Here is a 17,750-nt window from a genome sequence, read left to right as displayed (position 1 = left end):
ATTGCACAAATGCTAGGTGACATGTATATATATATATATATATATATATATGTAGAGAGATAGAGACACACATAGATAAATAGATATGACACACACATATATACATACATGCAAACTTATTTACTACATACTGTGTTTTTTTCCCTCTACCCTTTACTCTGCAGAAGACATAACAGTTATAGTGTTTCTTCTCATTCACAACCCACCCATGACTAACCAATGACAAGCATGTCATGGCCTCCGTCAATAAGAACTTGTCACAATCTCCTCAGTCTAAGTTCAGTGATGGTTCGTGGCATGGGAGTTATGCAAATGTCAGGAATGCACAGTACACATCCTCAAAATCCTAATTCAGTCTAAACCAACCTACAATTCTGTGAGGGGCAAAAAACAATCTTAACTACAGGGGGTGTTTAGGTAGAGGAGGCTCCAGGGACACTGGCAACTTGTGACTCCATTCCAAGGTAGGCCGGCCCATACTCCATTTATAGCATACATCCTATAGTTTATAAATAACATTCAACAACAATATAGATTCCACTATATGATGGGTCAAAATCGAGGCTTGCAGCAGGTGAATTTAATCCACAAATGATCCACTCATCCCTTTACTCCAGGATCTTGTTTAACTACAACGGTTATGTGGCAGTCAAAATGGAGCTCCAAGCCATCCCACAAACCTGTGTAATTCAGAGGTGTCCTGGATGAAAGGGATGCCTTGGACACCCCATCTAACCCGTACCTGTATCTGTAGCTACCCACTTTGAGTTCTGTATTAATAGTATTGTACCAAATTTTTTCTTCACCAGTGCTACATAACAAATACCAGTACAACTACTTCATGAATGATGCATTATGTAAACATACCGATCTGATGGGACTCCGGTGCCTCACACGCCTCCTCCCCCTCGGATTCGTCCAACTCCGGGGCAACCGTGGCCTCCTCAGCCACCTCCTCCGCCAGCTCCTCCGCCACCATCACCTCCTCCACCTCCTCCTCCGCCACCATCACCTCCTCCACCTCCTCCTCCGCCACAATCACCTCCTCCACCACCACCACCTCCTCCACCTCCTCCTCCGCCACCAACACCTCCTCCACCTCCTCCTCTGCCACCAACTCCTCTTCCACCTCCTCCACCACCACCTCCTCAGGCACCTCCTCCTCCTCAACCACCTCCTCCACCATCTCCTCCACCTCCTCCACCATCTCCTCCACCATCTCCTCCACCTCCTCCACTTGCTCCTCCACCATTTCCTCCTCCTCCTCCACTTGCTCCTCCTCCACCCTCGCCGCCACCTCCTCATCACGCTCTTGGACCTCCTCCTCGGCCAGGGCTGCCTCGGCCTGTTCCCGTGCCTGTCGTGCTCGGGCTCGTGCTGTGTGGTAGAAAAAAAAATCATGGTCAATGTCGGGTCATTGGGGCACATGTATTAATCCATAACAAGCCATACATGGAAGGGTGATAATGTTGGCAAACGATGCTTGAAAGTAGCTCCTTACTGGTAATGGACTCCAAAATGTGACATTTAAGTTATTATGTGATTGTTAGTAATTTGTTCAATCATTACAACCCTGGCATTTATCAATGTTGAACACATATTAGATCTGGCACATTGTATGCATCAGAATCATGAATGCTATGTCATTACATATAAAAGCCACATGACTGCATGTTAACCAGGAAGAAGCACACATAACAGTCTATGGACTTTTAAACCCATGGACACCCACTTATCATGAGACACATTTTATTGTTTATATATGCTATGATGTAAGTGCGAAATTTCATAGCTAAAATACTCACAATCAGCTATTTCGCCCCTAATCTGCTGTAAAAGCTGGGGCTGGCGCCTGCGGAGGTCCGACCACCGCCTCTCTAGCTGCCCGATGGTCCTCCGCACCCGAGTGCGGGCGAAAATCCTGCGCCCTGCCGCAGCATAGGCCCGCCGCTTCTGGCCATTAGTGATAAAGGGCCCCGCACGGCCCAGCCTTGTCTCCATGACGGAGACCAGAGCCCTCAGTTCCGCAGGCGAAAACGGCTCTGCCCTGCGTGTCTCCGCCATGTTAACAATGGCATCAATCAACCAATCAGGTGGTGGCATTGGTTTATCACAGTTATTTGTGTTAATAACTTTATTGTTCATCTTTACATGAACAGCGTCTCTGCGCCAACACAAATGGTGACAAATTCGCATGCCTTAAAAACAGTAGTGCTGATGTATGGGAATGAACAAATCTGATATATATAAAACACAGTGTGTATGCACTTAGCAAATCCAATAACGCCTCGCTCCGCCAAGCAACGCGTGCTATAGCTTAGCAACGCATAGCTGTACTTAGCATTACTTACTCTATGCATCTATGTGTATGTGTACATTTATGTTTAAAAGACACATACACATACTTGCAGGTATCCTGAGTCCAGCATTATACACCAGCGCTGGCTGCCTGCCTGCCTGCCTGCCTGCCTGCCTGCTCCTTGAAATGTTTAAACATGTTAATAAATTCCAATATCATATATATATATATATATATATATATCTATCTATATATCTGCAAACAAATCATACATCAACACAGAAAAAAGTCCCCACCACATTATAGAATAAATCAATGTACTCACCAGACATCAGGGATAGTATCAACTACAATAATGAAGATATAACAAACACATAAGATCCCTTGTACAAAGTATAATAATGAGCACCTATATTGTACTTCCCCCAAAACTAAGCACATATGATAAATATATACTATTTCTTTGCCATTAGGAGGGCAGGCTGGCTAATTGTCGTTTTGTAACACTGACAACTACCACACTGTACTTATTTGAAGGGGTGATTTTTAAAACAATTGGTGTGTTCTGGTCAACTAGATAAAATGTACCTGAAGAATCTTAGTGCCACAGAGTCCCGCAGCTGGTATCCCCTCCGGCATTCAGGGGCGCGGGATGGGCGCATGGGCGGATCTTGCGGCTCAGATGGAACCTCCCACTCATCAAAGGGTATCTCACGCCGCACAGCAATGTTATGGAAAAATATACACAGGCCCACGATCCTCGACACCATTTCAGGCGCATACTGTAAGTCACCACCAGTGCGGTGGAGCACTCTAAATCGACCCTTTAAAAGGCCAATTGAGCGCTCCACCACTTGCCTGGTGGCAACATGCGCCCGATTGAATGCCTCCTGTGGGCCTGGTGCTGGGTAGCTGTACGGCGTAAGTAGCCAGGGCGTACATGGGTAACCGGAGTCACCCAGAACCCACGCATCACGGCCTTCCAGCTCTTGTAGTCTTTGCCATATCCCGGTTTGTCGGATGACATGAGAGTCATGGGCACTTCCGGGAAACTTCGAGTTGAAGGCGAGAATTTCCATGGATGGGCCACATACCACCATCACGTTCAGTGAGTGGAACAATTTGCGGTTCCTATATATCTTCTCACTTCGAGATGGAGGCACAAATGGTACATGGGTGCCATCCACAGCCCCTATCACATTAGGGAAGCCAGCAATTTGATGGAAGGCCTGCTGGCTTCTGCGCAGGGTCTCGGTGGCAAATGTCATGGCCATGAAGTGCCCCTTGCGCCTGAACATGGCCGACGTCACACGCCTCAGGATTCGGCAGAAGGCCGGCTGAGATATTCCAGCAAGTACTGCCACTACTTGTTGGAATGATCCTGAGGCGCAGAAATGCAACACCGCCAGCAGCTGTGTGTGAGGCGGAATTGCTGTCGTGATCCCGTGTAGAGGTTCCAGATCACTCTCAATTAACGAGAGCAGATCCAGAATTACATGTGGCGGTAACCGGTACCTAGTAAGTACCTCATCATCGGGCATAGCAAACAGAGTCACCCGTGTGCGATAGATTCTAGCACGTCCTGGCCTCCTTGGGCGACGAGTGGGGAGAGGCGCAAGTGCCCTTAGCCTCCTTTCCATGTACCGCATCATTGCTTCAGCAACCTATAAAGAAATAAACATAAATACTGATGCACCCATGCACATAATGGCCATATCCGACTACAAATAGATTTGTAGGCTTCAATACGTACAATAGATGGCCGCCCCGTCAAATCCCGAAGATCCATTTGACTCTATAATGATGTAACAATAATATGAACTCAATACACACCGTCCTAAACACACAGATGCTTACAACATCGAACTACTAAACACTACTTGAGTATCAAAGGTGTCTGCATTTGTTGCCGACATCATGTACTATGAGACATTTCAGCTATTGCTGGGACATGTTGTCCTGCAATAGATGAACACACACAGGTTTAAGACCTGTGAGTGAAATAGTGAACATGTGACATGTTTCAATAATGCTACAAAGACTTTGGTGGGCCAACAATCTGTAGTCAGTGAGGCAATGGTGCATACATTCATACACTTACATTGTTAATGGATATCATATCTACAAGGACCATGGAAGAGCTTACCTTAGACCCTGACAAGTCCAGATCTGGAGACAAATGATTCTAGCAGCAACTCACTATTTATAGGCCTCTCACATGTGTGGTCTATAACAGTAGTGATGAGTATTGCATGACTTGTGGGCTGGATTTTCTAAGGGATTGGGCTACTTTTAGCTTGCAATCAAACGCCACAATACCACAGTAGTCATGAACAAAATGTCATGTCATGCTAGCAAATAGCATGTGTATTGTGCGATAGTCACAGGTGTATCAGAAGATTCTATGCAATGTTAGAATTGGTGACCAGTATTTCATGTCGAAGTTTCGCCAGGTTTTACACAATGGAATTTCCACCACCGTATGCGGCGCGAAAAAACAGCGACGTACGCTCGCGCACGGAACGCAGCTGCCGCTGATGTCCGCCAAACAGGATACACAAACAGTATATAAAGGTGTATTAGAATGTGACAATGTTGGTGCTAACATGTCTGGATCACAACCAGAGGTGGACCAGGAGCTGCAGCAACTATTTGACCAGATGGACTCCAGCACCTCCTATGTGCCACTGCACATGCAGCCAGTGGGAAATGAGGAGGCTGCTGGCCCTTCTACAGCAGGGCAACCTGCACCTGACCATTCTACAGCAGGGCAACCTGTACCTGGCCCTTCTGCAGCAGGGCAACCTGCAGCTGCCTCATATGCACCATCAGCAGAATCATTTGGAACACAACCGGGGACTTCACAAGATAGTACCATGGCCAGCACTTCAAGTACAGCGCCACGTGCTAGTGGGCGTGGCCATGGCCGTGGCAAGGGGAAAAATAGGGCAACAGAGGAACCAACTTCCCGAAATAAGGCATATGAAGCACAGGAGCTTGCCATCCTGGTTCCCCGAGCACGTGATTGGATTGAGTGTCCATCGGAGAGGCTGACACACACACGCAGATGGAAGATTTGGGAAGACATAACGGCAGAGATTAATGAAGTTGCGCCACAAGTTCGTGAGACGGAGCACGTCAAAAAGAGGCAAGTTGTTTTGTGATACATGTGCCCAGTAATAGACAAGTAATGATTGAATTCATGCTTAGATGGATTTTGCAAATGGCCGGTGAGGTTGTTACGATACACAGACATTGTTGACATGTTATTTAGTTGAGAGTTAGAGTAGGGTGATTGTGAATGTGTCTTGTAACGGTTGATATCATAGTTGCATGTAATGTTATCTTTTTGACATTAAGCACATGTCGTAATATGTAGCACAGAGCAATGGCTGCAACATCAAACATCTGGAGTGACATGTATTAATATGTCAACTTACATTGCAGGTGGCAGGACTTCAAAACCAACCTGAAGAGGAAGATGACCAAGCGGTGGGAACACAGCCAGAGATCTGGGGCCGGGCCCATGCCATCAGGGCTAGAGCTCACCCCCCTGGAGTTGATGGCCGAGAGCTGTGTATCAGTTGAGGAGATCAGGGGGGTGAGCACGATGGATAGCGAGGCCCCAGCTGAAGTGTTTGCGTCTTTTATTGAAGGTAAATATTTGTCATGCCATAAGCTTGTGCAAGTAATTATCTTAGAATGTGTCCTAATTGTGTTTATCATTTTCCACAGACACCCCACTGCTTGGTGACGACTCTGCTCAGGAGGTGGAGGAGTCCGTGCCACCTGGCCCCAGTGGTAGGCCTGTGCAGCAGCAGCCATCGGCCCAAGCCGATTTTGCCACCTTGGCCCAGATTCTTGGGGACATAAACCAGCAGGGAGAGTTTGCATCAGAACGGATGCGTAGGACCGAGGAGATCATAGCGAGCTTGGTCAGCACCCAGCAGGCCATCGCTGGGAGCATGCAGGCCATGGCTGAGGCGCATCAGGCCATGGCTGCAAGTGCTCAGGTGCTGGCCGAGCAAGCCACCCGCCAAAATGATCTCCTCCTCCACCATAATGAGCTTATGGTGGAGCTGGTTAACAGCAACAGGGTCCTAATGTCATCCGTTTCTGGTGCATTACCACCAGCAACACTCCCTGCTGGCAGGAGGGGTAGACCAGCCAACCCCTCACCAGCATCTGCTCCACCTGCCCCAGCATCTGGCCGTGGCCGAAGAGCTGCTGCACAGGCCAAGGAGCCTACCAAGGCCAAACGTGGTCGCAAATGAACTTGTGGCTGCATTAATCTCCACCGTTATGTCATCCCAACTCTTCCATTGTGCTGTGTGTGTCAGCTTCTTGTGTCCAATCACGTGCTGAGGGTAACCAGATGAGCCCTTGCTTCAAATGTCCTTTTTGGTTCCCCTGTTGCCCTCTTTTGCCTGCCATTACTGTCATCTGTACTTGAAGTGATGTTGCTAAGTCCCCGGTTGTGTTCCAAATGATTCTGCTGATGGTGCATATGAGGCAGCTGCAGGTTGCCCTGATGCAGAAGGGCCAGGTGCAGGTTGCCCTGCTGTAGAATGGTCAGGTGCAGGTAGCCCTGCTGTAGAAGGGCCAGCAGCCTCCTCATTTCCCACTGCCTGCATGTGCAGTGGCACATAGGAGGTGCTGGAGTCCATCTGTGTGCAATTATATTTGTTTTGTATTATAATTTATTTTGGTACATTCCTAACATGGTTTTTTTATTTTTTTGTCATTGCATCACAGTGGCATTGACTGTGAAATGTATATAAATAAATTTCTTTACTTTACTAAAATTGTGTGGTTTCATTAGTACATGTCGAATACACATGTGTATTGATACTATTAATATTCAGTCATGTCCATTGTTAGCAGGTTTAAAGTGTGTGACAAGTACAGCATATGGGGGTGATTAGTAAGGTTTCCTTGAAGCAGCAATGGTTTCAATTAAAGCACTGACAAGCGTCCTATTAGTGAGTAATGAGTAAAGGAGTCGATTCTATTGGGTTCAGGTGTTAATGCTTGTAGTCATTAGGCGGTCCGTTCGCCTACCGCAGGAACGAGTGGTGTCCGCAAAGCAATAGTAGCCTTTTGGACACCGCACATTTCTATCGGTTTTGGTCGCGTGCATTCGGAGTGCTATCCGAATGTACGCCCCCCAACATAAGTGTACTCCCCCGTGTCCGCCCATGTTTCCTCCCAGTTTTTCCCACTTTGAAACTACGCCCATGTGTCATTCCGCATGACGCCCATAATACGCCCATATTTCCCGACTGATTGCGGTGAACAGTTTTGTACGGGATTTGCCCGAACAGGTACGGAGTCAAGGCGTGGCACATGCGCGTGGCGTTCTCCACGCATGCGCAGACGCCGTAAAGACGCGATCCGAAAGTATGCGGAAAAGTACGCGTCAATCAGAATAAGGGCCATAGTGTCTAATAAATAAATGATAAACAGTGTATATTGATTTATATCAGCAGGGGTGGATTGGCCCGCCGGGAAACTGGGCCATTTCCCGGTGGGCCAGTACTAATTTGGCCACTTATTCCCTGTCTGGGTCGTGGGTCTCAGACCGCGCTACCACAGCGGTTAGTGCCGCTGGCTGCAGCCACCAACTCCTGGCTGCCCAGTGCCCACAGTCAATATGGCCACCGGTCGCTTTCGGGTGACGTCACCTGGGACTGAGTGGCTTCAGCGTGCGTGGCGGTGGGCGTGTGTGCCCACAATCAGTGTGGCATGCACTGTGTCACTAAAGGTAAGTGGTAAGTGGCGCCCCCCCCCCCCCCCCCAAAGCCGGAAGCCGGGTTATTAGCGTTAGCACCCCCCCTGGCTGCTCATTACAATGAGAAACACCCCACCCCTGGCAGCTCATTACCATGACAACCCCCCCCCCCCCTCCCTGTGGGCTGCTTGAGGATTTTTTCCGGGACGGATTTTGTTGCCAATCCGCCCCTGTATATCAGGATGGGTGATAGCTAACAAGCAATAAAATAGCCCTTAAATGATTATTGATTTACTGTGCACAACCTTTTTTCCACTGGTTCGAGTACTTGAACTATGCTATCCCCCCCCCCTTTAAATAAAAGAGAGATCGCAAATAGTAGTATTATTCCTTAGGCAATCATCAATGCAGTCTACAGATGGGAAAGACATATTAGTATTCTTGCTCAGCATATAATAATGCTTTGTACCTCAGTGGGGGATCATCACATAAGCCAAAAGCAGTTTATACAACCTTGATCAATGGAACTTGTCTGGCACTTTTGCAGGGCTCAATTTCCTTGTTTATTAACACTTACTCTTATATAGCGCCAGCATTTGCCAATAGGGAACACTTAAATAAGGTGTGAGTTTGTCCACAACAAGCAGAAGTAACTTTGTTAAGAAGACTGTACCTCTTAAAACAGGAAAATCGACACAGATCATTGCTAAACAATCAATCCCCTTGTTTAAAGGCATTAAAACATAACTGCATAAGAACCATCTCTTTAAGACAGTGGTTCCTAAACTGGGTGCCTCAGGACACTTGCAGGGGTGCCTTGGGTTGGTGGACCAGGATCAATTCATATTATTTATGGTCAATGTAACAGGCAAAACCAGTGCTTGTGGCTGCCAATCATAATATATGTGGACAAACAGGAGCAAATCCTGTCCCTCACCAGATAACTGTGACATATACACACAATGTACTTAATTTAATATGTTTTTTTTTTCTGAATTTCTCGATAAGAAGCATTTGGCCTAGGGGTGCCATGAAAATATTTTGATGCTCTAGGGCGCCATGATTAAAAAAAGTTTGGGAACCCCTGCTTTAAGAGTTTTCTCAGTATGCGTCAATTATCTGTTATAAGGAAAGTAGCAATTAGAAGTAAAAAAGTATATTCTGACAGACTGTAGTTAGAAACCTTCCATATTGATCTAACTTGTGGTCATTTAAGTTGATTATTTGGCACAGTGTTGCCACATGCTTCCCTAGTTTAGTTGAAGTTAGGTAACAAGTGTGGTTAGCTCAGTTTGGAACTAGGCATTACCTTACTCAGACCCTTTGAAAAACATTATTGCTCCTAGCATTGTGAAAACAATGGGATAGGGTTTTCAATAAGGATCTCCAATGAAGTAGCTAGAAAGCACAGAGCTGTCCTAACTGTTTTGTTCCTACTTGTGTATGTTGGGCAGTACACTTGATATAGTTGTTACTAAGATCATGGCTTCAGTTCCTGACTCTGGTGTTAGAACTGGGAGCCCTGTTCACCATACAGAAATGTACAGAAATCAGTGTGACCCCAGTACAAATGCATTACTCTGCATGTATGGCTTATCTACAGGCAGGGGTGAAGAGAGCTATGCTAGACCCATGGCATTGGTCACAGCTATACTCCGGAGGAGGAGGGGTAGGGGGAGGAAGTGGATCCAGGCACCCACCAGGTCCCTCCAGCAATCTGGTTCCAGGTATCTAGTACCCCAATAATTAGCCCCCTCTCAGTGCCACTGTCTACATGTATTTTTATTTCCAAGATCCATATCCATATCTTAGAGCCTTTCTACAATGGCTAGAATAATTTAGGAAATCAAATAATTTTTAAATATTTTTCAAACACAGTATCACAAGTTAAAAATCAAGTATTCAATAAAGCTTTAAAGAAAAATTCTCACTTAAAACTGTAATGTGCTTCTTGACACCTATGTTGTATGAATGATCATTGAACACTGCCTGAAATATCGGTCAGGTCCAGGAAACGTAAGTGAGAATTTTATTTTTCTCTTATGCTTATTTTTTGATTTGTGATACCGTGTTTTTAAATAATTTGTATTCCCAAATTAATCTTTAAACCATTGTTTTTTTTTTCCATGACAACAGTAACTTGAATTATGATGCTTTTAATCTGATTAATAAAATAATTTGTTTATTGTTTATCAATTTTTGGTCATCCCTTTGTTTGCCAATTTTAACCCAGATTTTATGTTTGGGTAGGAGGGTGTTTGAACACTTGTATCGTAAATCCTACTTGCCAATTCTATTGGGCATTCCCCTGCACCTACGGAAGAGTGACCAGATATGCCACATCCCTCCTGCTTCCTAGTGAAGTGGGCAGGATGAGAAGATATTACAAGGAATTGCAGTGCGGTATGAAGGGTGCGGGACTTAATGACTTGAATTCATACCCTCTCTTCAAAGGTCTGCATGACTGACAGCCCAGTACTTATCCCCAAATGTGCAAGCATCGTCTCTTATCTAGCCCTTGTAGACCACCAGAGAACCCCCGGAGAGGTGAATATCTGTTTTGTTTTTTAATTATTATATTTTATGTACGGCAGGGTTTTCAGCAAAACTCTGCATCCAATTTTTTTATTGGATACCACTGGTATCGGGAGTGCATACCTGTGGTAATCTAAATTTGGGTACAAGCTAAGCAAGGATTTTTACCTCACTAAAACTCTCCCCAAACTGAATCTCTCCCTGTGATTTTTAGTTTCATCTTCCAAGTAAATTTGCTTATGCTTTCCTCCAGCATTTTTGTATTTCAAATTATTGAGCAACTTTTTCAAGGTCACATTGTCAGAGGAATCATATCAACTTTAGTTCACTTAGAATGCATTGCAGCTAAAACACATAACTAGACACATTGGGGGTCATGCAAGGGCTGAACATAAGGACATATTTTAAAAGTAAATTATGCTTTTTGTGCTGCACCTTTCTATTAAAATTTGTGTCAGTTTGGGTACCTCCTGTAGAGGCAGGGGAGGAATGGAGTGTTTCAATACTGAGTAGGCAGAAAATTGTGTGTGTTTGGAAACTGAAAACTGACATCTGTAGCTATGCCTTATTTAGGAGTGTATTAGTGCTATAGTCCTGTAGCAAGATCCACTCTGATCATTAGCATGGACATTCTAGGGTATAAAATAAATAAAAAAATAAACTCTGATGAAACCCATCCCCACCCAATATCCTGCATGCTCTCCCAACACCCACCTGCAAGGAATGTTGGGAGGAGCACCTGTGCATTCAGATTGTGGATGCATTTTGTGTGTGCTGTATGGAATGTTATCATGTGAGTACCCCATAGCAGGGAGGAGGGGAGTACCAAGCAGCATGGAGGAAGGGAGGGAGGTGAGTACCCACCAGCAGCAGGAAGGAAGGGAGGTGAGGCACTGACAACCTCAGCACATGTAACTGGGGAAACTGCACTAATGTGGCAGTGACCATGGGAGCCCAGATTGGCCAGTGATGACACTCTGAACTTATAAAAAACATTTTTGTTAAAACTAAATATGAGGAAACTTTTTTAAAAAGATCTTTGTAATATCAAAGTGTACTAAGTAGTACAGGATTGGGGCAACTGGAGTATTTCTGTTTGGCATACTATAACTTTCCTAAAAACATACACATTTTGCAAAAATATAGATTAACATGATGGAATGAATAAACACTAAACATCGAAAGGCAATTTGCTACTGCTTGTAAATGGAATAAACATGTAAAATCTTACCACAAAATATAACAAACGGAGAAGCTGCAAACTGTTGCAATGCCACCATTTCTGCTTGGATACTGATGATGGGTCGTCCTCATCTCGATTAATATGAAAGGTAGCACTGTTGTGTGCTATATAAACAAGAAATTAAAAATGAATCAGTTAAACAATATTGGTAAGTTAATTTATAGTATGCAAATAGTAATCATTAAATACCAAAGCTTCTCATAATCAGGTCTTATTCCTGATTCATTTTGACAAATGGTTGCATTAAGACATTTTTGTTACATTGTGGGCCTTATTCTGGTTTACTTTTAGAGGCAAATTCCTTCTCAAATGGACAAAACCATGTGCAGTGCAGATGGGGCAGATATAACATGTGCAGATAGAATTAGATTTGGGTGGGGTTTTTCTTCAAAGTGAGATATATATTGCAGTGTAGAAATAAAGCAGTCAGTATTTTCCCTGCACAGAAACAAAATAACTCACCCAAATCTAATTCTCTCTGCACATGTTACATCTGCCCCACCTGCAGTGCACATGGTTTTGTCCATTTGAGAAGGAATATGAAGTGTGAACCAGAATAAGGCCCTATATCCAAAATACAGTATATCCCCTTCACGACATTTGACGTATATATACGTCATGGCCGGGAAGTACTTCCCGACACATGACGTATATATACGTCATGACTTTAAACTGTCACTGCGTCTAGAGACGCAGTGACAGAGGGACGATGTCTGCTGTCCCTGACAGCAGACATGTCCCTGCATGCCCAGGGGGGGCTGCGATGCCGCCCCCCCGTCGGCGATCGCTGTGATTGGCTGTTCAGTGTGAACAGCCATTCACAGCGTTTTCCTGTGTTACCAGCGAATCAGACGCTCGGTAACACAGGTGTCAATCACCGCCGGGCGTCAGGGGGCATGAGGGGGTCATCGGTGACGATGACACCTCACCCCACCCTCACCCCACCTGCCCCCAAGGCTGTGATTGGTCCGTGGGACCCACGGACCAATCACAGCCAAGGCGCGACATTTAAACTAACGGTGACTGCGCTGCAGACGCCATTCCGGTCTGGAATAGCGTGCAGAGCGGTCACCGTGCCTATCTGCCGTGATACTGACCTGATCCTTGCTAATACTTACCTGATCCTTGCAAATACCTTACCTGATCACTTGATCACTGCTTGTAGCGTGCTGGACGCTTCCTGGATCTGACTTCCTGAGACTTCCTGCTGCTGCTGCAGTGTGATAGAGAGATAGAGAGAGAGATAGAGAGAGATAGAGAGATAGTGACAGAGAGAGCTATATTTTGTGTCTGCTACCCCCCCTTTTTGGGGGTGCAGGTTTTTTTTATATATAAATAACTGTCAGTGCTGCTGCTGCAGTGTCATAGAGTGATAGATAGTGATAGATAGTGATAGATAGTGAGAGATAGAGAGATTTGTGTCTGCTACCCCCCCTTTTTGGGGGTGCAGGTTTTTTTTTATATATATAACTGTCAGTGCTGCTGCTGCAGTGTCATAGAGTGATAGATAGTGATAGATAGTGAGAGATAGAGAGATAGAGAGAGATAGTGACAGAGAGTGATAGAGAGTGTATATTTTGTGTCTGCTACCCCCCCTTTTTGGGGGTGCAGGTTTTTTTTTATACATATAACTGTCAGTGCTGCTGCTGCAGTGTCCTAGAGTGATAGATAGTGATAGATAGTGATAGATAGATAGTGATAGATAGTGAGAGATAGAGAGAGATAGTGACAGAGAGTGATAGAGAGTGTATATTTTGTGTCTGCTACCCCCGCCTTTTGTGCTGATCACTATATCTGAGGTGATCAGCAACTTTTTGGGGGCGCAGAGGTTTTTTTTTTTTATATATACCTGTCAGTTGCTGCCAGTTGCACCAAAGGTTGTGCACCTGCTGCCCCTCACTGGTAATCAGTGTCGCATCACTGATCACCTTTTTTTTTTTTGTGGGTGCTGTGTGGTCTTTTTTTAATTTTTTTTTTACACACATTGTGATTTTGTGGGTGTCCTGTGGCCACTGTGCGCTGATCAGTGACGTACATCACTGATCAGCTTTTTCGGCACAGGGTTGATCTATTTTTTTTTTTTTTTGATCAAATTCCTGTTGCCTTTGAGCGCTGTTCAGTGACGGACGTTACTGACCAACATCTGTGCTCAATTTTTGGCGCAGGACCTTTTTTTTTTTAACCCCTTCAATTTTTTTTTTTTTAACCCCTTCAATTTTTTTTTTTTTAACCCCTTCAATTTTTATTTTTTTTAACCCCTTCAATTTTTTTTTTTTTGTATAAAGTATTTTTTTTTTCTGCACTACATACACACTACACACTACATACCCCCCGGGTTGAAATAAAGTTTGTACCCCCCCCCTACACTATACACGTGTTGAAACATTTCACTACCAGTAACACAAAAATAAAAATGTCATCCCAAATGTCATCCCAGTCATCCAGAAGAATGTATTCAGTGGAGGAGGCATATGCCATGCTTGCTTCTGATTCTGACACAGCCAGAAGGATTCGTCTTAAGCTCCTCTTCCTCCTCTGGTGATGAGGGACCCCCTCAAAGACGCCCCCGTAGAGCAGCTGAGACCCCCCCCCCCCAATAATTGATCTCGTATGGACCCCACCACCAGACAATTTTGAGCCCCAGGTTCCTGAGTTTTTGGCCATGCCAGGAATCCAATTTGATTCCACAGGTCTCAGAGAAATTGACTTTTTCAAATTATTTTTCTCTGATGATTTTATAAATTTAATGGTGGACCAAACTAATTTATATGCCCAGCAGTTTATTGCTCAAAACCCCACGTCATCATTTGCTAGGTGGACCCCTGTAGATGCAGTAGAGATGATGACGTTTTGGGGTCTGGTGTTTCATATGGGCATAGTAAAAAAGCCACAAATTAGGCAATATTGGAGTACAGATGTTCTGTACAGCACCCCATTTTACCGTATGGCCATGACTCGGACTTGTTTTGAGGCAATCCATAAATTTATACATTACACCGATAATGCACAGTGCCCACCCAGAGATGATCCCACCTTTGACAGGCTATTCAAAGTCAGGCCGGTCATTGATCATTTCAGTGCCAAATTTGCAGAGCTATACATCCCTGATAAATGTATTAGCATCGACGAGTCCCTTATACATTTTAAAGGAAGGGTTAAATTCCGCCAGTACCTTCCCAGTAAGAGGGCAAGGTATGGCATAAAAATGTATAAGCTGTGTGAAAGCACCACAGGGTACACCCACAAGTTTAGGGTATATGAAGGGAAGGATTCAAGAATTGAACCGCCAGAATGCCCCCCCTCCCTCGTAGGTGTTAGTGGAAAAATTGTCTGGGATTTAATGCACCCCTTCCTGGATAAGGGTTATCACCTCTATGTGGATAACTTTTACACCAGCATCCCCCTGTTTAAGGCCCTTGGTTCAAGAGGTACAGCAGCTTGCGGTACTGTGCGTAAGAACCAAAGAGGCCTCCCAAAAACGCACATTGCCCAAGTAATGAGAAGGGGTGAAAGCAGGGGAATATGCACCGAAAATATGTTGTTGGTCAAATATAAGGACAAGAGGGATGTCCTTATACTGACAACAATTCATGGAGACAGTACCACCTCCATCCCTGTACGAGGTACCAGTACCCACACCTCAAAACCAAATTGTATCCTAGATTACAATAAGTACATGGGCGGAGTGGATCTTTCAGATCAGGTACTGAAGCCGTACAGTGCCCTGCGGAAAACAAATATCTGGTACAAGAAGCTGGCCGTGTATATCATCCAGATGGCACTGTATAACGCTTACGTGCTATTCCGTTCTACCGGCCAGAGGGGGACATTTATGCACTTTCAAAAAGAAGTCATAAAGGGCCTAATATTTGGGAACCAGCAGGCAGAGGGCCCCAGTACTTCTAGTACTGGCCCCCGTATTGTACCAGGGCAGCATTTTCCCAACGAAATCCCCTCCACTGCAAGAAAGGGCAGGACACAAAAAAGGTGCAAAGTTTGCTATAAAAAGGGAATAAGAAAGGAAACTATTTTCCACTGTGAAACTTGCCCCGACAAACCCGGCCTATGTATAAAGGAGTGTTTCAAAATATACCACACATCTATGGATTATTAGGTTCATCATTTCACCGTGCTTCGGGGGTCTTGCTAATGCCACATAGCACCCACCATTCATTCCACCAGAATCTGAGCTGCAAAATCCAAAAATCACTCCTTCCCTTCTGACCCAACTGGTATTTTTTGGTCACATGTGAGGCATTGCCGTACTCTGGAGAAATGGGGGCACAGATTTTGGGGTGCTTTGTCTCCTTCATTCCTTGTGAAAATGAAAAATTTTGAGCCAGAAGTACATTTTTGTGTAAAAAAAATGTAATTTTTCATTTTCACAGCCCAGTTGTACCAAAATTGGTGAAACCCCTGGGGGTTTGAAATGTACACTATACCCCTAGATGAATTCCCTGAGGAGTGTAGTTTGCAAAATGGGGTCACTTGTGGGGGGGTTCCACTGTATTGGTAATGCAACATAGCACCCACCATTCATTCCACCAAAATCTGTGCTCCAAAATCCAAAAATCACTCCTTCCCTTCTGAGTCCTGCCATGCACCCAACTGGTATTTTTTGGTCACATGTGAGGCATTGCCGTACTCTGGAGAAATGGGGGCACAGATTTTGGGGTCGCTTTGTCTCCTTCATTCCTTGTGAAAATGAAAATTTTTTAGCCAGAAGTACATTTTTGTGTAAAAAAAATGTAATTTTTCATTTTCACAGCCCAGTTGTACCAAAATTGGTGAAACCCCTGGGGGTTTGAAATGTACACTATACCCCTAGATGAATTCCCTGAGGAGTGTAGTTTGCAAAATGGGGTCACTTGTGGGGGGGTTCCACTGTATTGGTAATGCAACATAGCACCCACCATTCATTCCACCAAAATCTGTGCTCCAAAATCCAAAAATCACTCCTTCCCTTCTGAGTCCTGCCATGCACCCAACTGGTATTTTTTGGTCACATGTGAGGCATTGCCGTACTCTGGAGAAATGGGGGCACAGATTTTGGGGTGCTTTGTCTCCTTCATTCCTTGTGAAAATGAAAAATTTTGAGCCAGAAGTACATTTTTGTGTAAAAAAAATGTAATTTTTCATTTTCACAGCCCAGTTGTACCAAAATTGGTGAAACCCCTGGGGGTTTGAAATGTACACTATACCCCTAGATGAATTCCCTGAGGAGTGTAGTTTGCAAAATGGGGTCACTTGTGGGGGGGTTCCACTGTATTGGTAATGCAACATGGCACCCACCATTCATTCCACCAAAATCTGCGCTCCAAAATCCAAAAATCACTCCTTCCCTTCTGAGTCCTGCCATGCACCCAACTGGTATTTTTTGGTCACATGTGAGGCATTGCCGTACTCTGGAGAAATGGGGGCACAGATTTTGGGGTGCTTTGTCTCCTTCATTCCTTGTGAAAATGAAAAATTTTGAGCCAGAACTGCATTTTTGTGTAAAAAAATGTAATTTTTCATTTTCACTGCCCAGTTGTATCAAAATTGGTGAAACCCCTGGGGGTTTGAAATGTACACTATACCCCTAGATGAATTCCCTGAGGGGTGTACTTTGCAAAATGGGGTGACTTGTGGGGGGTTCCACTGTATTGGTGCTTTGGGAGTCTTGCTAATGCAACATGGCACCCACCATTCATTCCACCAAAATCTGTGCTGCCAAATCCAAAAATCACTCCTTCCCTTCTGAGTCCTGCCATGCGCCCAACTGGTATTTTTTGGTCACATGTGAGGCATTGCCGTACTCGGGAGAAATTGGGGCACAGATTTTGGGGTGCTTTGTCTCCTTCATTCCTTGTGAAAATGAAAAATTTTGAGCCAGAACTGCATTTTTGTGTAAAAAAAATGTAATTTTTCATTTTCACTGCCCAGTTGTATCAAAATTGGTG

At 44.7% G+C, this 17,750-nt stretch overlaps 1 protein-coding gene across 1 annotated transcript in view; it reads right to left on the bottom strand.

Moving 5' to 3' along the window:
- The window catches only part of AIG1 (androgen induced 1), a 235,233-nt gene that overhangs the window by 19,769 nt on the left and 197,714 nt on the right, over positions 1-17,750 (bottom strand). The window contains exon 4 of the mRNA XM_083176545.1: positions 11,797-11,912. Coding sequence (XP_083032671.1) covers positions 11,797-11,912 — 116 coding nt within the window. The remainder of the gene's footprint in view (positions 1-11,796; positions 11,913-17,750) is intronic.

Source organism: Crinia signifera, chromosome 3 (assembly GCF_055691185.1).
Source record: "Crinia signifera chromosome 3, ASM5569118v1, whole genome shotgun sequence".
Taxonomy (NCBI): Eukaryota; Metazoa; Chordata; class Amphibia; order Anura; family Myobatrachidae; genus Crinia; species Crinia signifera.
This window is presented reverse-complemented; position numbering and strand designations above follow the sequence as displayed.